General features: G+C 43.5%; 2 protein-coding genes across 5 annotated transcripts; both read right to left on the minus strand.

Moving 5' to 3' along the window:
* Positions 1-84: 84 nt before the first annotated feature.
* LOC116649728 (cTAGE family member 2-like) lies at positions 85-19,999 on the minus strand. Of its 4 annotated transcripts, none has more exons than XM_032438758.2 (8): positions 19,860-19,999; positions 8,453-8,655; positions 8,200-8,386; positions 7,837-8,143; positions 7,667-7,779; positions 6,733-6,922; positions 5,854-6,244; positions 85-585 (listed from the first exon to the last, which is right to left on the minus strand). In XM_032438758.2, the coding sequence occupies exons 2-8, from the start codon at positions 8,637-8,639 to the stop codon at positions 416-418; spliced, it is 1,545 nt and encodes a 514-aa protein (XP_032294649.1). In that variant the 5' UTR covers positions 8,640-8,655; positions 19,860-19,999; the 3' UTR covers positions 85-415. The 4 variants fall into 4 exon arrangements, 3 of the variants coding, with proteins under 3 accessions (XP_032294649.1, XP_032294654.1, XP_032294672.1); XM_032438763.2 differs by lacking the exon at positions 19,860-19,999 and adding an exon at positions 8,739-9,002; XR_004304785.2 differs by lacking the exon at positions 5,854-6,244 and adding an exon at positions 6,450-6,641 and having other exon boundaries at positions 446-585.
* On the minus strand, positions 9,130-20,000 carry LOC6630530 (uncharacterized). Its single transcript, XM_032438757.2, has 6 exons — positions 19,860-20,000; positions 16,373-18,288; positions 15,508-15,666; positions 14,545-15,450; positions 13,329-14,479; positions 9,130-13,257 (listed from the first exon to the last, which is right to left on the minus strand). Exons 2-6 carry the CDS (start codon positions 18,267-18,269, stop codon positions 10,915-10,917), a joined length of 6,456 nt encoding a protein of 2,151 aa, XP_032294648.1. The 5' UTR covers positions 18,270-18,288; positions 19,860-20,000; the 3' UTR covers positions 9,130-10,914.
* Positions 20,001-20,942: the final 942 nt, after the last annotated feature.

Genomic DNA, 20,942 nt, shown 5'->3' on the forward strand with positions numbered 1-20,942 from the left:
ATTTATGTCATAATGCAATACGTATCGCAGGATATGTTTTACAGGATTCAAATACACCCCCACATAAATCAAATTGAATAATAATTAAGTTTATATATTTGGTTATAAAGTTTATTCAAAATATTTCGTTGGGTTTCGATTGTATAATAAAGCATAAATAATAATATTAATGAGTAACATGAACACATTGTTAGAAGTCAAAATCAAATACATGTTAGTTAATTTCACATAGGGATATTATATAAATTAGTTTAAAAATGGCTTGTTTTCTCCTTCAAAAGAAAGGCGCACACAAAGGCAAAATTAGTGTATTAAATAGGAGGGATTACGTATAAATATTAAAATGCACGGAATGTTTCGATGTTGAAGCAGAGAGCATAGGCTTTCGATTTGAGACCAAAGTAGGATAAGAAACTTATATTGTTGTATTCAGATCGACGCATATCTTCGAGTTGCGATTCTGCTTCTGACTTATCTCGAGTACTTGGAACATCTCCTTGAGAGCTTCGCTGGTGCCAGTTTTGCGACGATTCCGACGCAACGTGACGCGTCCAGATTTAAATTCACGCACTATAGCGTCAAGACCTGAAAGATAAACAGAATATTAGTATATATATATATTATTTTGATTATATTCAAAAGAGCTTAAACAGCATGCGGTTAGCTTATAGGAATGATAATAACCTTTGCCCAAATGACAAGAAAGAACCTACCTTTAAGGCAGCTGGCACGCGACATAATCAAGGCAGCCAAGGATTTTAAATTGAGGATTTTGGGCTACATAAATCACGGATGTCTGCCACAGTAAAGGCAACAAAAACAATAACAACAACAATAAGGAAAAGGAGTATGAACTAAGCCCACGCATTCAACAACTGTCAGCGGCAACAAATGAAGTTGCGTATACGACTTGTTGTACCCAAACAAAGTCAATCTTTGGGTATGTGGTGTTTGTGCGTGTGCGTGTGTGTGTGTCTGTTCATAAGAAAAGTGGCGCAATAAAACACGGAAATATAAAACGCACAAATAATAATAATAATAAGCCATAGTATGACAACAACGGAAACAACAATGTGTCTTGAAGGTGGCTGGGTCTGGCTCTGGGGCTGGGCCGGGCCATTTGGTCTGTTGTTTGGTCTACTCGTAAAAATAATAAATGGCATAGTCCTTGCCTTCATCGAACCTGATACGTTGGCGGCCGCCGCCGCCGCCGCCGCCACCGTGCGTTGGGTAACATAAAGCGCAGTAAGCTGCGAGTGAAACATGTAAACGCCTGAATGGCTGTTTAAAGCCAAAGCTGTCGCATAGACGACAGCAACAATGCCAGCGCCCCCCCCTCCCTCCAGCTCACTCTTCCTCTCGGTGCGACTGTTGCCAGGGCAGTAGCCACAGCCTCGAGAGCTCGGCCCCGGAAGCCAGCTAATAGCTTGCAGGTGGAGAGCTCTCCGGCAACTTCTGTGGCTGGGCACAAACTTTAAATCAATTCAAGTGCTCGGCATAATACACACATGCATGATGCGTGTTGTGTATCGTTTGGGATCGGAAATGACAGGGTATATATGTATATGTTGGTCGTGAGGAGCCTTTTTCAAAGTCAATTAATTTACACTGGCGGAAATTGATCCAAGTGCGACCTGCTTGAATATAGATAATGCAATAATGGTCCGAATTTCAAGCATAAACATTGCCATGGTAATCAACGCAAAATGATGCTGGATACACACAACTACAGGTTGGGCTTCGCTGGCAAGCGGCAGGCGACAACAATATTTCGTTTCATTTGTTTTCGAGCCGAGTACGAGGACTGCTGCCGCTGCCGCTGTTGCTGTTGCTGCTGCTGCTGCTGCTGCTGCTGCTGCTCTACTGCTGCTTTTGACGAGGACGAGCGCCAGGACACGAATGCCAGCAGCAGCTCTGTGGCTAGCTGTAAACTTGCTGCTCGTTGGGCTGGCAGCTCAAACGCTTCATGTGCTTCAAGTGGGGCGCGCGCGCTTCGTTCCCATCGCACGGCATTTGTATTGAATAGAGTCTGTGGCACATGCCATATATAAGATTGCTGTCTGTTAATAGCTCGCGTCGCGCACAATACGCGTCCTGATTGATTTCAATGTGCGCTCGTTACGCGTACGCCGCGTGCGACGCTTGGGACGCGCGCCAACAACCGGAAACCGGATGTGCTTAGTGCTACAGTGTGACAGTGCGTGCGGCAGCTTCTTGTAATTGAGTGAGCGCGTAAGTCAGTCAGTCAGTGTGCCCAGGTACACACACATATGTAAACGTATATATATATATAAATAGAGAGAGAGAGAGAGAGAGAGAGGAAGAGGTGTTGCCATTGTTGTGATTGGCATAAGCTTCAGTTGCTTTGATTGCACGGCTCCGGTGTGGCAGCTCGTAAGGCTCTCGAGAAGACTTATGTGTGGATGTTATCATATTTCCGCTGGCTTTACCATAAATCAGCAATAACCAACGGCATGCAAGGATTACAAAAAAAAAAAAGAAAAGCTTACTGCTTTTATTAACTAGTGAGTGACAAAGTGTCTAATTGAATAAAGTATTCAGAATTTGAGCCGTGGACTGAATCTAATTTAGATACATATATAGTAAGTAAAATGTCAACATTTAGATGGGCTCGATACCTCATATTTATAAATGCCTATTGGCTAAAAGTATTTTTAATATGATATACGCAAATATCACTTTACAGTCTGGCAACGCACGCACAGAGACAGACTCACACGCACACGCACACATGCATAGACAGCCTCTCACTGCCAGACATTTGCACATATCCATCGCCATGCTGTTTGGCTGTATTATGTTTTCTATACGTGTGTGTGTGTCTCTGTGTGTGTGTGTGTGCGTAGAGCCCATCCTACAACCAGTTGATTTCATTGTCGTGCTGTTGACATGGTTTGTGCGTTTGCATGTTGTGGTTGGCGCACGTCACCTGAAACCTGATTTCGGGCATAAGGCCAATAAAAATTACAGAAATTGATACAAAATTATATAAATTCTCATAATGCACCTTAAATGTGCCAGGGAAACGTTAAAATTCGAATATATTTTTTTTAATAATTTCATAAAATGCAAAGTATTCTTAATTGATACTTCAGATAATATTTAAATATTCTGAATTAAATTGGTTCATTAACTTGACAAAAACCAGAAAAAAACAGCTTGAATAAAGCAAAATATATTCTTATTGCAAGAATTTGCAATTTTGTTATAAGCGTAAAACGATCTCAAAGGAAACGCAAAATTGCATAGATTGAATAGTTCAGTGTTTGTCCTTGCTTTTAAGGAACTTACAGGATATTTATATTATTATAATTTTGCCATGAAATGTTGAACGCGTAGGAGACATCTCCGAGTCCATAAATTTGATATATTCAAGTTTAAAGAGTTGAGTCAATATGTCCGTCTGTTTGTTTATATGGAAACTAGTCTTAAAGTTATATTGGAACTGTCCGGATCGGGCAACTACTTCATTTAGTTGTCATAGGAACAAGCGCCAAAGAGTAGGTTATTGTATGAACAAAATTTTTGTATTATTAAGATATCTTGACACTATTCCTCCTCCTATATATATATATTTGAAATCGTGTGAACATATATAAGTTTTTGTATGAACAAACTTCTTTGTTAACAAACTTAGCATTCATTAGTTTTCCAATGCACTTCAATAACGTGCGAACCGAATCATAAATATTTTTTTAAAAATATATATATTCAAAAAATTCAAAATATAACAAAAATGGGTGTCAGTATTAAACTACAAATAAACCCTTGCCTTTTTCCCAGCTTGATAGATACAAATTTTGGCTTGAGTATAAAATGTAGCCCGCATCTTGTTATACTTATTTTTCGAAAAACGTTCGATTACAAATTGAAATTTTTTAAAATGTTGTGAAATATTGTCAAAAACCAGCTTCACGAGGGGCTGGTAGTTGTTTTGTGCCGTGAATCGAACCAGAAATAAGTTCTACTCACATTTGGTTGGGGCCAATCGGAGGCTGGCAGTTCACAGAGGCTAAAGCTCAAACTTAAATCAATAACAAACGATTGTTAAAGCGCAATTAAAGCGGAAATTAAACGCCAAAGATGTCCCACAAGTGCAATGGCAAGGCAGCAACAAATACAAATACATATACAATGCCAGCACGTACACACACACACACACACACACACACACACACACACACACACACCTTGTAATAAAGTATGTTGGTTTCATATTGATTGCAAAATATATCAAGGCTAAAACGAAATTCAGCCCCCCCAACCCAACCTCCCCTTTTTCAGAAGCGTAAAGCCGACGCTAATTAGATTTTTACTGCCGGGCTACGCCTCTACACACGGATATTATATATATATACACATAAATTTATATACATATATATATTATCCACGTGTGTGTGTGTGTACCTGGTGGCAGCAGCTAGTCTGAGCGCTGCGTCAAAAAGCTTCTGGCAAACTTAATTAAGAAGTTGCCGCTGTTGCAACAAGCCCCAGCACCAAAAGGGGCGTGGCATGGCAGCCTGCAACGTAGCCGTAGCCGTAGCCGTGGCGGACGTGGCAACGTTTAGGAAAAATCAAAAACAAAAACAGCAGCAACAGCAGTAGAAAAAAAAAAGAAAAGAAAAACGCACAAAATCAATTATAAACGCAAATGGGTTGTTGGCGGAGGCGGTGGAGGGGACGGACGTCGGATCGCGTGGAGCGCAACTGACAAGTGACAGCAACAAGTCGAGAACAGACAAAGGAGTCGACTGCGCCCAAGGATTAGAGGCAGCCTCCGACAGCCTATCGATTACACCACAGTCATTTTTTTTGTATGCTTTTGTGGTTTATGGCATTTGCATCGTTCCCAGTTTTTTTTTTAGCTTTTTGCTGCAAAAGCAGTTTAAGAATTCTTTATCGAAAGAAAGACATTATAAACTATTCTCTGGGTTTATTGATGCCAAGGCAATAAATTTTATGCTTACGGTTGGGATGGAATAATTCAAGATTAATTGATATAAAGTCTCTTTATCGGTTCATGTACCCATTGGGAAAGGAAATTGTATAATATACTAAGTATATATAATCTTGATCCATCTACCCCATGTCTATTTATCCGCCTCTCTGTTTCCATGCGATTCGCATAGGAGTCCACGTCTTCCTGCCGGATAGCTCTCTTGACAACTCCTGCTCTTTATATCTAAGATTAACAATTAGCAGCAGCAGACAACTTTTGTGCAACGCCAGCACAGAATGGGTCATCTCTTCTGACTTATTCCAATTGGGGACCGCTTCTTAAGAGATTAGAGGTTAAGGCTCGATTCAAAACTAGTTTGCAGCAGCTTAAATATTGCCCAGGCAAAAAAATGATTATCTGATCAGAATTGCCTAGCTTATTGCAACATTGAACATTAAGTCCATGGCTTTTCAGGCGCAACATGTAGTCTTAAATTTTGTTTTACTTTGCTGCTTAAATATTGCAAATAGTTTAATCACAATTTGTTGCTCAACTAAAATTGAACTATGCCGCGTGCAGAGCGGAAACTTCATAAAATTTCAATCTTGTTACGAAATTGCCTAGAATTCACACACACACACACGCGCAAGTAAATGCGTATACGTGATATGTGCAATGGCTGGCAGATTGCGCATACGCCCAGTATGGCCACGCACACGTACGATTGGAGGCGGGCCCATCAATAGAGAAAGGCACGCAAAAGGTTTTACGACACGACAAATTCCAGTCAAAAAAAAAAAAGTAGACAAAAATGTGAAGCGAAAGTGCTTCTTGGAGCATGTCCTGTCCATGGGCCAATGGCTTGTGGGAATTTTAATAGCTGGATGACATACCTGTTGCCGCCTGCGCCTGTACCTGTTGCTTGACGTTGTCGATTATCTTCTCGCCCAGGCCCTTGTGCAAACTGTGCGCAGCAATGTGCTGGCTAAAGCTGCCCGCGTCTCCATCCCCGCCAGCTGCAACCCTGTAAAGCACCTTGGCAGGCATGGGTGGAGGTGGCGGCGGCGGCGGCGGCGGGGGTGGACGTGACGCTGGCGCCGCTGCAACTGTTGCTGTTGCTGTTGCAGCTGGTTCCGCTTGCTGGTAGCGCACCAATTGCTCCTCGGCGAGATCGGCGCGTGTTAGCGCCTGACGCAGCTGCTCCTCGAGTATTTCCAACTTAAGTTGTAATTTTTTTAGTTCATCGTTAGTAGTTTTTGCAATAGCCGCATCCATAAGACTTTGCTACGTAAACAACAAGAGCGAGCGAGCGGGGGGGTTGGCGGCGGAGCGGGGTCAAAGGTAACGAAAATTAGTAGAACAAACATTAGTTAAAACGCCTTCGATGCGAGTTAGTGCAGAAAGCAATACAAAGTGTATAGAGATTTATTTTAATATAAGCAGCAGCAAAGAAAGGGAGAGAAGCGAACGGCAAGCGAGCTGCGCTTACGTGTTGCTCGGATTCCAGCACCGAAAATGTGTGAGAAAGGATACAACTAAAACCCGTCTGGACACATTCCATGCATATCTATTTCTTATTATTATTAAGTGGCCTTTTTAATTGTGCACCATTTGCCGCCGTTTAGTTGCTCTTAAATATACTCGAAAACGGCTTGAATATGTCAAACACGCTGCGTGTTTGCTTTGAGACGGAAATACAAATGGGATAGATAAATAGGATAGGTAAACCGACACCAAATATATAAAGTGTAACCATATAACCCTTGGCTCACCATTTCCACAATGCGCTCGTTGTGCTCGCGCGCCTGGTGCTGCACCTGATCCGTTATCTCCTCGAACTCCACCTGCGATTGCATCGTCGTCGGCGATGGCGTCGCCTGCGGCTGGCCGTCCGGCTGGTCGCGTATTTTGGCGGTCAGCTCATCGTTCCGCTGCTTCAGCCTTATCAAAGCCGCCTCCATTCTGCAATTAACATATTGCAATTATTTAGTTAACTCTAGAAGGCATTACTTGAGCAAAGTTGATAAACATAAAGGCTAAAGATTAAAATACCCCATATCGATTTCTTTCCGTTCAGGAAGTCATATAATAAAGCAGGTCTGCAAGCCATAAAGACTATTTGTGATTCGGTTCGCAGTACAAACCAACTACATGGATTTATCTTGCTTTGTTGCCAGTTTTCGGTTCACAATCTGGTTTGTTTTATATTTATAAAATTGTACTGCGGCAATTTTCGCTTAAATTTATAGCCTTAAATATTTCCATAATCATTTTAATTTGTGTCTACCAAGCACGTTTAGATGAATGCAATCATTTGCGAAGATGTCAGTTAAACTTTTGGGTGGGTTCTACCCCAAAAAAATTTAGTTCGAAATTTTTTTTGGTTTTTCTTCGCGCTCACAGATTTCGGTTCTTAAATGCCAAGAGAGTTTTGCCTAAATATCTTGCAAAGAAAGTCATATTTCAAATCATTCCTATGGCATCTATATGATACTCCGTATCACTAGTCCGATCCGGCTTATATGGCGTGCAACACAAAGACAGGACCTATGCAAAGCTCCATGCCGATGCCTTTGAAACTGGGAGACTAGTTGTGTGCTTTTTATGAACTCAAAAATGAAATGTCTCATTCCGAATTTTGCCTGAATTAAAATCCTTTCTTTGGGTTTGCTGCAATTTGAATATGCCAATGTAATCTTCGCTTACTTCTGGCTGGTCTCCACGCTTTCCTTCATGTTGTCGGTCAACAGTTTGGCCACCTTGGTTAGATTGCCGTTCTCGGTGCGCAGCGTTTCGTTCTCCTCCTCCAGCAAATGTTGCTACAATAAGAAGCAGAGCGTTAGCTTGATTTAACGAGAGCGTGGACATCAACTTACGTGCTCGACTAGCTCGGCTATTTTCTCATTGGCCTCGTACAGCTGCAGCTCCACGGCGTTGGTGGCATGTTTGAGCGTGAGGAATTCCGAGACGAGACGCTCCACTAGGCTGTTGGTAATGGGCACATCCAGATTGCCATCAACATCGATCAGGCTGTCCAGCTCGTTGCCAACCTCGCCGCTGTCTGTGCTGTCCTGTTGTAGAATCTTGAGCAGATTACGTTTTAGCTCTACGGAGCCGACTAGCGGAGCCCCGCTCGACGGTCCCAGCTGCTTCTCGCGCATGTGCTCCAGCTCACTGGTGAGACTGCAAGGTGGACAAATGTTTAATGCTGTTTATTGCGCTTTTATGATTTAGCTTACTTGTGTATCTGATCGACCTTCATTTTGTGCAGTTTGTCGAGGGCATTGCGCTCGTTGAGCGTTTTATTGAACTTGCCGGTGAGATCCTTGATGTCTGACTCAAATTTGCTCTGCTGCTGCTGCAGCAGCTCCAGCTGAGCGCACAGCTTCTCGTGCTGCGCCTGCTGCTCCTCCTGCGTGGTTTTATCTGCGCGGAGACTTGGACGTTCAGAGCACGAACACATATATCATTAAATGGGCTGGGCTAGCTTACGTGATTCGATCTCCAGTTTTAGCGCCTTGTTCTCCTCCCTTAGCGCTATGTTGTCCTCCAGCAGCGTAAACATATCATGCTCCGGGTCCTGATTATTGTAGTCCGGCTCGCTCACACGACTGCGACTGCGCGTCTTAGCCTCCTGGGTGCGAAACTTGGCCACCGGAATTCGTCCACGTCGTTCCATGCTGCGCGCTTGTTATCTGAGCGAGCGGAAAGAGAAGATAAGGAATAAGATCAGTTGTTGCAATACATATATATATAAATACATATTAAATCTGCTTACGTTTGTATGCGCTTCAAGCCTTAAAGCATTATGCTAAACCTCTTATGCTATATGCGATATGAAACTTAAATGCTGCCAACACCATGAATTGCCTGCGTATGAGTGTGTGTTATGTGTGTGTATGAATTCATGAGCGAGATGTGTGCGTGTGTGTGTTTGCATGAGTTGGATGTCCTTTGGCTGGCCCCATTGAAACGCCTTGCGGTTTTATTTTTTTTTGTTTTGCTTGTTTTTTTTTTCTTTTCTTCTTTTATTATTATTATTATTATTATTTGCTGTTTATAATTGTTAATCAGTTTTCATACCGCCCCATTAATCAGCTTTATGTGGTTTTTGAATGCGCCTGTTTCAGATTCTTGCTTTATGTCTTTTAAATGTGTTTTGAGATTTGTTTTTTATTTTTTAGAATTAAATTTTATTATTTATTATTATTTGCTTCCTTGCCAAAAATGCTTACAGTTAAAATTGTTTTTGTTTTGTTTCAAATTATCCCAGAATTTGGCTACACATTTCAAATGCATGCAAAGAATGCTAGAAGTTATCAGAATTTACTTAGCTTGGCTTTAAACTATTCGCTTTTCAGTGCAGAAGCGTTTTTTTTCGACAATTGCTTAACTAATATTTTATTTTTGTTTACATTCTTTTTTTGTATTTCATGCTAAATAATTTATATCCTTACCACTTTTTATATATATATATATATTTTTTTATATATTGATTTACTTTATATTTTATTTCTTGCATTTTGCCGCAAAACCATTTTCAATCTTTGCCACTTTCAGTGTTTAAATAAAACCAAAAATAATGTTACAAAAAAAAAAAAAAAAAAAAAAACATTCGAGCTGTGAAAATCTTTTACTATTGAAATATTAATTTTTGAAATTAATTTCGTTTTCCTCTCTTTTTTTTTTGTATACTTATAAAAATAACTAATTCAAGGCGGCTTAGAGCTCTTGGTTTTTGTTTTCAATTTTTTTTTTTTTTTAGTTTCTTTTTTTTTTTTTATTTTTTCGTTTTCTTTTTTTAATGCTGTGAATATATAAATATAGTTTTTAATTTGGTTTAAATTGCTATGTTTTGTTTTTGTTTTTGTTATTATTTTTTTTTTTTGTTTAAATTAAAGTTTATGTATTTTTTCATTCTTTTTACAGCTAATTTTAAATTGTATTTTTGGATTATTTGTTTTTGTTTTTGTCATGCACTGTATACTAAATACATACATACTTTACATGTCTTTTCTTGCTAAATGTACATTGTTTAATGTATAACATACATACATATATATATATATGTAATTATATAATTTTGTATACATGTATTTGAGTCTAAGCCTCGAAATAATTAAAATAGTCATAGATTCTTTAGAAGGAAATAAACGTTATCTGCTTTTGGGTTTGAGCCTTTTTTGCATGAGGAAATCACATCAATCAAATTTTGTAATAATTAATTTTTTAAAAGTAATTATAAAATAAGAAAAAAAAAACAATGCAAATTCAGAATTTTTTTTTTTTTTGTACTGAAAGGTAAACAAAATTTGCCTTTGTTTATGTGTAAAACAAAAGATTGCTAAACTATTCTGATAGAGCCCCCCGTCTTGGGGTCTTTTGACTTTGATTTTGAAGGAAACATAGGAAAATGAAATACTGTCCAGTTGTAGGGGTAAAAAAGTAAAATTCATAGATTGGTATATATATATATATATGAATATACATGTGTATGTGTGTATATATATGTACCCTGCCTTATATATATATATATTTAAATATATATTATGCTTTGTGTTTGATTTTTGAGAATACTTTTTGACGCCGAGATTCGTTTTAGTTTTTTTTTTTGTTATTTAATTTATGCGTTTTTTTGTATATTTTTTATTGCAATAGTTTATAATATTTGCCGTTGTTTGTCGTCTGTTTGTTTGTTTCTCAGTTTGTTTCAATTGCAATGTAAAAGTGGTTTCTGTCTGTTTGTATATAGGTGTATATATAGGTGTGTATGCATATACGACCGCGCGTGGTGTATGATTTAAAGGCCAAATGGCGCTGTTTCAATTGTCATATACATATAAATATGTGTTTTGTTTTTATATATATATATTTTTTTTTTGCCTGCGATTTGCTTCGTTGTGGTTTTTGTTGTAGTTGTAGTTGTTCCTGCATTGGGTGTGGGGGAGCTGTCTTTACATTTCCTCGATAAAAGCACGCAATTTGTCCATAAGGGCCCGAGGGTATCCGGCAGAATGTTCCAATTCCTGCTTGAACCACTTATCAAACGAGTCCCGCGATATTACTTCACAGTCGTACAGTACGCTCCAGGTGCTGCAGATGGTCTCGCCCGCAGCCATCTCATCCTCCATTTCGAGCGCAAAGTGTTCCTGCAGCGCATCGACCGTCTCCTCGATGCATGCAATCTCGTGCGCCTCCTGCGCATCAATGCACAGCCGCAGCAGCGGAGTACAATGTCTCCGGAAGCTCTCCACATTCAGCTGCAGTTGCAGTTTATTCTTGTTAGTACTATGGTTGTTATTGTAGTTCTTGGCTGATGGATTGCTGATCACAGTTAATGCGAAATCACAGCAAAGGAATTTGGTAAGGTGACGCACAAAATTCACAGTAATATGCACATTGGTATTGATATAGTCAATGGCGGTGTCACTGGACAGACGCAGTAAATAACTAATTCGTTCCACATGCTCCGCCTGGGTGCGTGCGATCTTGGGCCGCTGCATACTAGCTATACCTGTGGTGTTCGGCTCCAGAAACTGAAAGCTATTCGATTGCAAAAAGTCACGATACTTGCGGGCATCGCTCCAAAATAACTGGCCTCGATCCAGCTTGCTGTCCACATGCCACAGCTTGTGTGTATATCCGGCGCCGAATTCTTGAACAAAGTAGCTGACAAAGGCGCGTACAAAGCGTTCCGTGAACTGTGGGTCCTCGAGCCAGCGCTGCTGCCACACATCCTTGAACTCGAGACCACCCTCATGCATTATGGGTCCGAGAAACTCAAAGACATAGGTCCAGCCGTTGGGCACATCCACCAGCAGATCGCGAAACTCCTCCCCGAAACGGCCGTACGCCTGAGCAAAGCTCCCTCTGCCGAATGCCTCCTGCTGCATTAGATACGAAAAGACATTGGCGCATGCCAAGCGCTGTTGTCGCTTGACTTCCGCACGATGCACGTAATCCATCAGGACATAGTATATGATGGCCACAGCAGCCTGTTGCTTCGCATTTGAATTACGCCAAATGGCTAGCACTTCGCTTTGCCAGTCTCGGGTGCTGAGCACTTCTTCGACCAGCTTTGTGAGCATCTCTTGACACTGTTTCCCATCGAAATCCACCTCGACGCTACTGGGCTCCGTGTTGTTATTCCTATTGGCTGCCAGGGGCCCGACTGCCGCTGGCGCCGTTTGCTGTTGATACGTCGGATAGTTAAAAGAGCTTGTTGTTGGCGGCATGCGCTTGAGCAAACTGGGCTGTGTCGTTGGTGCTGCACTGACCGGACGATTGCTGGCATTGCGCCACTGATAGTGCGAGGAGTTGCCCAGCTTGGCGGTCACTGCGTCGTCGTTGTTGCTGCTGCTGAAGCGCAGCTTGTTGGGATCTATGCTCAAGGATTGGTTCTCATGCTGTTGCGCCTTGGGCACCTTTTGCATAAAGTAATTGCTGCTCTCATTGTAGCCATGATGATGATGGTGTTGCTTTTGCTGTTGATACTGGTAGTTCGACTGTTGTTGCTGCTGCTGCTGCTGTTGCTGTGGCAGGTGTCCGCCACGTCCGCTGTGCTGCTGCTGCTGTTGTTGTTGCGGCTGTGCCTTGGGCTCGTCGTGCTGTTTGTGACGCTGACGACTGCCAGCGGTCGAGTGCGTTGTCACCGGCTGATCCCAGTTACGCGAGCGTAAATCAAGCACATCCTGCATCATAAAGCGCACACGGCTGCTAATCTTGATGTTAAACTGATGCTGTCGACTATTGTTGCTGTTGCCACGTGAGCGCTGCACAATATCCTGGATGCGGCGAAAGATCTTCTCGATGCGTACACCGCTCTGGTACTGCTCTGGTGGGCCAGCCTCCAGCAGATGGCCAACAGTTGTGAGCAGCTTGCACATGTACTCCAGTTTCTCCTCACAGCCATGCTCCAGCAACGATTCGACGCAGTGAAGCACCCGATCGCTGGTCAGCGACTGCAGCTTGAATAGCTCGCCAATGAATCGCACAGTGCCCCAGGCACGGCGCCTAAACTGATACTCAAGATCCTCCATTTCGGCACGCAGTTCGGCTTTCTTGGCCGCATCCGTGCACGCGTTAATGCGCTCCTGTGTGGGCTGCAATTTCTTGGCCTTGGCATTGGCATCGTTCACATTCGACTCAAACTCGTGCTGAATACGCGTGATAAGCGAGCTGGTGAACAGCGATTTGTTCTCTGCCTTGATCTCGTGGAATAGCACCTTACAAAATCGCGCATAGGTCGGCGCAAAGTTCGGCTCACTGATGGTCTTCTCAAATATGAGCAGCATAACCTGTTGGCAAGAAGAGATGCAATCAGAATTTGGTTAAAACATAGATTTTAGAATAAGAATTTCTTTCTCACATTTGTCATTTTGCCCTGGGTATCCATCTTAATGCTGGACATCTCCTTGAGCAGCACCTCAAAATTGTCCGGGGTCAGCTTGTTGAGTATGCCGCGTACTTTCTTCAGCACCGCTTCCATGTCATCATCCGGGTCTTGTTCCGTTGTGCTGAACATGGACATGCGACGCAGCGTCTCCGGCTGCCAGGCATTCTCGCATTCCGATAGCTTAATCTCCTCTTTGAGCGACAGCTGCACACGTATTATATCCATGTGCCGCTGATTGGAGCTGCCCATGCCGCCGGGCCCGGAGCTGTTGCCACTCGAATTGCCGCCCATCTGTTGATGGCCATCATGATGTTTCTTATTCGGCCCATGGCCATGACCGCGCCCGCGCTTAACAGACCCATAATCCATCGAATCGTGCGCGTGCTGATACTGCTGGCCATGCGGATTATGTGCGTGATGATGCTGTTGCTGCTGCTGCGACTGTCGCGAAACAAAAAGCTGTGCAATGCAGTCGCCCTTCTGACAGGGCACCAGCGGCGGCTTGCGTGAATCACTGAGCTTGGATAATTCGCGCAGCTCATCTATGTTGTACCTTATGAATTTGCTGATAGTGGCGCTCTTGGCGATTGAAGTCGGAGTTTTGACGCCCGCGGCCTTCTGAATTGAGCCAGATATTTTGGCTGGCTGATGCATGGGCGATGCCTTCTTGACGGGCACCTCAATCTTTTGAGTGCTAACCTTTGGTGCACAATCCACATTATCCTCGGACATGGTGGTCTGCGAGCTGGTCACATCGATGGGCTGTGAGCTAGACCAGGTCGAGCTACATATAAAACTGGAACTGTGTGCAGGTGTCTCCTCACTAAAGTCACCAAATTTCAGTTCGCCCACATTGCTCTCAACGCACTTGCTGGCAGTATCAGCGATAAGTTCGCCGCTGCCTGCGTTGCTCTCGGTTAACTTTTCGGCAATGCAAGCGCCGCTTAGTAAGTCTTCGTCCTCGCACATGGAACTGCTGCTGTTTAGGAATTCCAGCTGTGTCTCAGCTGGGCTGGGCGCATCGTCAAAACTCTTTTGCAGAAACTTGGCCACAATATCCTCGTTGGCCATGTGCTTGTCCAGCTGCTGTGTCATATCACACGAGTCTTTATCCTTGTCGTCAACTGAAAAACGCAAGCAGAAGATTAGTTACAGCCCAGTGGGTTGCCAGCTAATTCGGTTTACTTACATCTATGTTCGATGGCAGCCCCATCGTCATTGTTGCTGCTAGAATGCTGCTGCTGCTGCTCTTTGGGTTGCTTGTCTCTTATGCTAGAACTTAAGCTAGAATTATTACTAGTTGCACTAAGCTTATCAGTCATCGAGGACGCCGTTTTGTCCAGCGTTGCGGACGCGACAGCGGCTGTCGCTTTAGTTGTTGTCACATATGTGATGAAGGTTTCGGCGCCACTTGTTGCACTGTTGTTATTGCTGCCGTTGCCGTTTCCATTGCTCTTTGAGCTGCTTGTGGCGCCACTCTTGCTGCTGCTATTATTATTATTATTGTTGTTGCCGGGCACATTGCTGATGCCGCTGCCGCTGGCTGCTGTGCCGCTTGTGATGTTAGCGGAGGCTTTTTGCTTTTTCTTCTCCTGCTCCTTGCGCTTTTGGGCCTTGCGTTGATTCTTTCGGCTCATGTTGTTTGGCGGCAAGGCAGCTGCAGACATAACTGGACTTGGCCCTGCTGTTGGCGCTGGAGTTGGGCTTGGCCCTCGGCCTGTGCCTGTGCCTGGTGGTCCTGCCGCTCCCTTAACATGCTTCGGCTGTTGGAGCTGTTGCGACTTTTGCTGGTGTGTGGGCGTCGAGGCAGCTGACGAAGAACTCGACGGCAAGAGTGGCGCCTGTTGCTGTTGCTGAACAGCTGCTGGTTTTTGTTTCTGGGTCTTTGTCGGACTAGCTGGAACCGTATCAGACCCCAAGCTTGTGCTCATCGCTTTTGTTGGATTCTGCAAGAGCGGCTGCTGCTGCGACAACGACTGCGGTTGTTGTTGTGACGCTGAAGTGTGCTTGATGCTGGTCAAAATGCTGATTCCTTTGTTACTGCTGGTGGCTGCCTCTGCCACAGCATTGGCTATAGATGTTGGCGTTGCGGTGCCTGTAAAAGTTTTCACAATTAAACACGTGCATCAACTTAGACAAAATATACACCAACTTTGCTTGTTAGCCGACTTGGGGCGCTGCTTCTTGCTGGCTAGTGACTCCTCGAACAACACGGGCACGCCCGTGCTCCCACCAGTGGGAGATAAGTCATCGAAATGAGCATCCACGTTGCCGCAGGGTAACTCGGCTGCATTTTCTGAGGCATTGTCCACTTTAGATGGGATGGTGGGATTTAAAAAAAATTGATTAAACTTTTGTGACATATTTTGCAATCGCAATAAACTACCAGTCCATTCTTCGATAATATATAACTATATTATTCTCCAATTATGATGTGATTAACACGTGTAAGCTTTGTTAAAATTAGCAACATTTTTTACAACTTTATTAAGTTAAGCTTATGAACGGAAAGAATACCTGAATTTGACTAAATAGTTTAACAAAAACTGAAAGGGAAACAATGGCAATCAATTGGTAATGATTCAAATAGAAGCAAGTCTTGCTTTGAATGTAGGCATAAATAATTTGGTTTATATTTAAGAAATTAGCTTCACCAGCTATCGCTGGGTTCTAAGTATATTATTTTAATTTTTCTCATGACCCCTTTCCTTTTTAAAAGATTTGATTTCTGAGAAAAATACCATATTCAAGAATATAATACAGTGAAAAATCTCTTGACTGTCGGGCTATTGTTTACTCTTCAAGAGAAGTGTCCTAATTTAAGGTGAATGGGTGTAGCCTTATTTATAACTACGTTGACTGAGCGCGTTATTCGCCTAAAAGAATGCGTTACAAGAGTTTTCCGCGTATTGTTCTTAATCTATCTGGAGCTTGGCTTATAAGATCAGACTCTAACGAAGTCTTAAAGCAATTTGTGTGTGCTGCCATTTAAAGTAATCTTTTCGGTTGAAACTTACCATCATTATATTGCCAAAAGCTGAGGTGTTCGTCTGGATTGCCCGAGTGGGCCAGTATGTCCTTAACAATGACGCTGACCTTGTCCTCGTCGGTCAATGGGGGCGATGATGCAAATGCGGCTGGCTGACAGACGCTGACCGGCTGAGAAGCTTTCTCAGTTTGCATTTGATGATCCACCATGACGCCGGACAGCATCAAGGTAGTTGAGCCTGAATCCGATGATATAGCGGTCGATTGGTATTGGGGAATGCTGCTCTCGCTTCCCGTACTCGATGTGAGTGTGCAGTTCGAGTCTTTTTTAATGAAAACCGATGAATTTGGATCCAGGACATTCTCCTTGGTGTCCGGATGAATGATGGGTATAGCATGCCGGCGCTCTTTGAATTTATCACCCCCAGCCAGCTGGGCGGCTGTGGTCAGTGAGGTGGACGAAAACGATACAGTCACACCAGGAACGGGTCCCACAGCTGTGGCACTGTTGCTCTGCAAATGAGGCGCATATGTGTGCAGTCCGGCCGTTGGAGCCGGCGCCGGCGCACTCATTCCGGCAGCCGCTATCATTGGCGCCGTGCTCAAGCTGGGCGGCGGCATAATCGGTAGGCTGGGACAGAATGTTTGCGGCATGTGAAAGGCTGCCGTACCATTTAGGGGTGTACTCCGTGAATTTATTAGGGGCTGAACAGCCGCCGCCGCTGCTGCGTTATTGACCAAAGTGGGACGCGGCGGCGGCGCAGCTGATGGCACCGCATACGCAAAATAGCTGGGCTGCTGCGGCGGCGTCGAACGTTGCCCGCCACGCATATTGCCACGATGGCCGCCATTGCCGCCAGCGCTGCCTACGGGATTGTTGTTGTTGCTGTTGTTATTTAGCGGCGCCGGCGGCATCGCCGTATGATAGTAGGTAATGGTCTGTTGTTGTGCTGCATTTGCGGCAGGTCCAGGATTAACGCCGTGCTGCTGTCCAGACGGCAACTGTTGTTTCTGTTGGGCTGCAGTCGCATAGAATCCGCCAGCGGGCGCTGCGTTACCACCGTTAGATGCAAAGGCTACGGTCTGTGCGCCAATTAGGCCGGGATGATTGAACGGCATATAGGTTGCCGATATATAGGTGGCCGTGCCAGTTCCACCCCCATTAGCGCCGGCCGGTGCGATCATGCCAGCTGATTGCGAAAAGTGCGGCGGCAGCGTCGGATTGCTGAGGGCGCGCACCAAACTTGTATTGCTGCTGGCTGGCGTAAGGACGCCATTCGCATGCGCGTGACCATGACCATGGCTGTGATGGTTATGGCCATGGGCATGTCCCAGCGAGCTATTGCTGGCGGCGCCACTCAGTTGTAGAGCGGCGCCACCGCTGCTGCCATTACTGCTGCTGCTGGACGAGTGTTGCGCGTGGTTCACGTACGGCAGCGCCGGCGGCGGCTGATTGGGATAAAAGATGATCGGCTGCTGTTGTATATGATGCTGCTGCTGTTGTTGTTGCTGTATATGTTGCTGCTGCTGCTGTTGAAGATGTTGCTGCTGCTGTTGTTGCTGCTGTTGCTGCTGTTGCAGCTGCTGTTGTTGCTGTTGCGGTAGGGGGTGGTGGTGATGATGAAGACTACCGAGACTCGAGACTCCGCTCTGCTGCGGCACGAACACCGCGTGCGCTGCCTGTTGCTGCTGTTGATCCTGTTGCTGGTGCAGATGAGAGATGCGCGACTGTTGCTGCTGCGGCGGCGGCTGTTGTTGTTGTTGCTGCTGCTGCTGCTGCTGCTGTTGCGACTGGTTCTGGTGATGGTGGTGCGAATGCGTGTGACCGTGTGACGTCTGGTGGTGCTGGGTCTGGTGGTTGTGGTTCTGCTGGTGTGTTGATTGTGGCCTGTTTCCCTTCCCACCCCCTCCCGTTGGCATGAACATAGGAGGACCTTCGTAGGATCTAAACACACACGCACACACCCAACGGTGCGTTTAAGTCAGTGTGTGTGTGTGTGTGTGTGTGTGTCATATAGACCGAGAGAGTGAGAGAGATAGAGAGAGAAGAGAGAGAGAGAAAGAAAGAGAGGGAGAAAGGAGCACACGAGCATGTGGAGGCGACCACAAATATCGTTGGCGTCGTGGAACAGAACAAAATGTACAAAATTTTATTGTTAGTAAGATGAAAATGGGGAAAATGAAACGCATTATATATTAAAAGCCATGGGACATCGAATGCGGTGAATGATCGTGCGAGATTTAAGCAAAAAGCGCATGCAAATTATTAAATCTAAAACAACTTACAACAACTTAAAGATATAAGAAGCAGCACAGATTAAATTACTAAACTATTCAGAATTTTGATATCGTATAGGGAAATTAAATTTCTTTAACATTATGTTATTGCTGGGAAATTGTAACAACTGGTCATTAAAAATGCATTTAAATGTATTTTTATTCAATAACAATAATTTTCAATCCATAATGTTACAATTTTCAAGCGAATGCACAGATTAACCAAAGGCCAAAAGACGAACAATTATCCAAGCTTGGCTGTCAATTATTTTCCATTCGAGTGACTTGAGTGTCGAAACTTTTTGGAAGTAGAACCAATAAATTGGAATTTTAACAGCGTCGAATGCATTTGCATTCTTTGCAATGAGAGAAACGAGAGCTACAGAGCGTGAGAGAGAGAGAGCGAGAGAGAGACTCTTTTGTGACAGTTTTGCAGTTAATTGAGCTCATGAATTGGCATGATGTCACGTACGGGGCGTGTGAAATATTCACACACACACATGCATACACACACAGCTGTTGAGGATGGCTCACTTATCGGCTGCTTTTATCAGAAGGTATCACATACTAATGCAAAATATACAGTGTGTACTTCATGTAAAATAAAAATAAAAAGAAGAAGAGAGCATTTAATAAAGATAGCGAACCATTTGGTGACACACAAAACAACAGGTGGCGCTCTTAGTCAGCGACAAGGCGAACAGTGCTGTTAAAGATGACAGCAAAAAGCAAGCAAGTGCCGCTCAGCGTGGGAGCGAGCAGCGGCTGCTGTTTAGACGTTCCACATTCAGTGAATGCCCATCTTCGGCAGAGGATGTGGGCAATATCTGGCACAAGTGGCCACTGAACTGGCATCACAGGCGTTTCTCAAGTGTTTGCTTGCAGAAAAACCTGTTTCCAATGTCTACTCTACAGTTTGTGCAGCATTTGCCACTGTCGGCCAGCAAAGAAAACCGAAACGCAAACCTGTTTCGTGAAATTTTCACACTTTTCGTTGTTTGTAAACAAAAACCAGTTGTGGCCCAACTGGCGTGGGTGAACATGGTCCAATTGGAATGGTTCTGATTGACAATCAAGCTAAAATAAAGCCAGATTCACAGAGCGAGCGAGAGTTAATTTGAAAGCAATAAAATTAACTAAAAAAAAAAAAAAACAAATATATGAAGCGCAATAGCCATATTCTATTTTCTAATTTCACTATTTTCACTTGTATTTATACAGGGTGTGGTGTTAACTTACCGCTTCCTGCGCTTTTTTTACTGTTCCTGTTCTGCACACACGCTTACGTTTACGTTTTTGTGGTCTCCTACCGCAGTGGCTGTTATTCCTTTTTCCTTTATTGTTTTCTATTTTGTTGCTACAGACGCGTTGTTGCCGTTGCTGTTGTTGCAGGGTCCCCACGACGAGTTTCGAAAAAAAAAAAAAAAAAACAAAGCGACGCGCGTTTGTTTTTATTACTTTAATTGCGTTTGTTTCCCCGATATTTAACAATTCTTTGGGCTCTGTGACTTGCAATTTGTCGTAGTACGCAGACTCAAATGATAATTCAACTCTTTCTCGATTTTGTTTCGCTTTGTTATAATTTTGCGAGCTGCTCAAATGCAGGCTCGGGGGTTTGCGAAAATTTACGCGCTTTTTTTTTTCTTTTTTTTTTTCGTGGCCGCGTTCAATTTTCGTTGAATTATAAACCATTCGCATGTATAATTAACGAAATGCAAATGTTAACGCACATCGACATTTAAGTAGACGAAAAACGAGCACGCACATATATACGTTCAAAATATAGAAATAAGTACTGCTAAAATTTCACGGTAATTTTCTCTATAATTAAAAGAAAAAGATAAACGTTTGCTTTAATTTTGCATGTACAATTTGGTCAATTCAAGGAATTGTAAGGCAAAGCTTGCTATATTGTTTTCGATTGAATTTGTTTTTCTCTTTCACACACACACACGCACACATATATACACTTACATACACAAACACAAACACAAACCCACACACACTGACGCACACGCACACACGGATTTTCGTCGAGGCGTTGGTGTTGTTTTTGCGTTTGTTGCCTCTGCTGCTCGGCTGTCGTCTGTCTCTTTCGGTTGGTGGTACTTACTCGCCGCCCAAAGCTGCTTACACACAGCCACACATCATAAATGAAGAAACGAAAAATTGGGTTCCACGTGGGGAACACGCCTATTAAGTACTCGCGGTGTGTCTTTACATTAGTTCATTGTTTTTTTTTTCTTTTGGTTACAGTTTTGTATAGTCTGTATATATTCCTATTACAAATAATTTTGTAAAATGTAAAAACGCTACAGAAAC

The sequence above is a fragment of the Drosophila virilis genome, unplaced genomic scaffold (assembly GCF_030788295.1).
Source record: "Drosophila virilis strain 15010-1051.87 unplaced genomic scaffold, Dvir_AGI_RSII-ME tig00000197, whole genome shotgun sequence".
Taxonomy (NCBI): Eukaryota; Metazoa; Arthropoda; class Insecta; order Diptera; family Drosophilidae; genus Drosophila; species Drosophila virilis.

What these genes read in the sequence shown, in the direction of transcription:
- LOC116649728 (XM_032438758.2), bottom strand. Translation starts at nt 8,639, where the DNA reads ATGGAACGACGTGGACGAATTCCGGTGGCCAAGTTTCGCACCCAGGAG. An exon ending in AAGGTCGATCAGATACACAA is followed by an intron (nt 8,144 to 8,199) that starts GTAAGCTAAATC and finishes TCCACCTTGCAG; the next exon opens with TCTCACCAGTGAGCTGGAGC. An exon ending in ACAGGCGCAGGCGGCAACAG is followed by an intron (nt 586 to 5,853) that starts GTATGTCATCCA and finishes TTTATCTTTCAG; the next exon opens with GTCTTGACGCTATAGTGCGT.
- LOC6630530 (XM_032438757.2), bottom strand. Translation starts at nt 18,269, where the DNA reads ATGTTCATGCCAACGGGAGGGGGTGGGAAGGGAAACAGGCCACAATCA. An exon ending in CAAGTCGGCTAACAAGCAAA is followed by an intron (nt 15,451 to 15,507) that starts GTTGGTGTATAT and finishes AAACTTTTACAG; the next exon opens with GCACCGCAACGCCAACATCT. An exon ending in CCCAGGGCAAAATGACAAAT is followed by an intron (nt 13,258 to 13,328) that starts GTGAGAAAGAAA and finishes TCTTGCCAACAG; the next exon opens with GTTATGCTGCTCATATTTGA.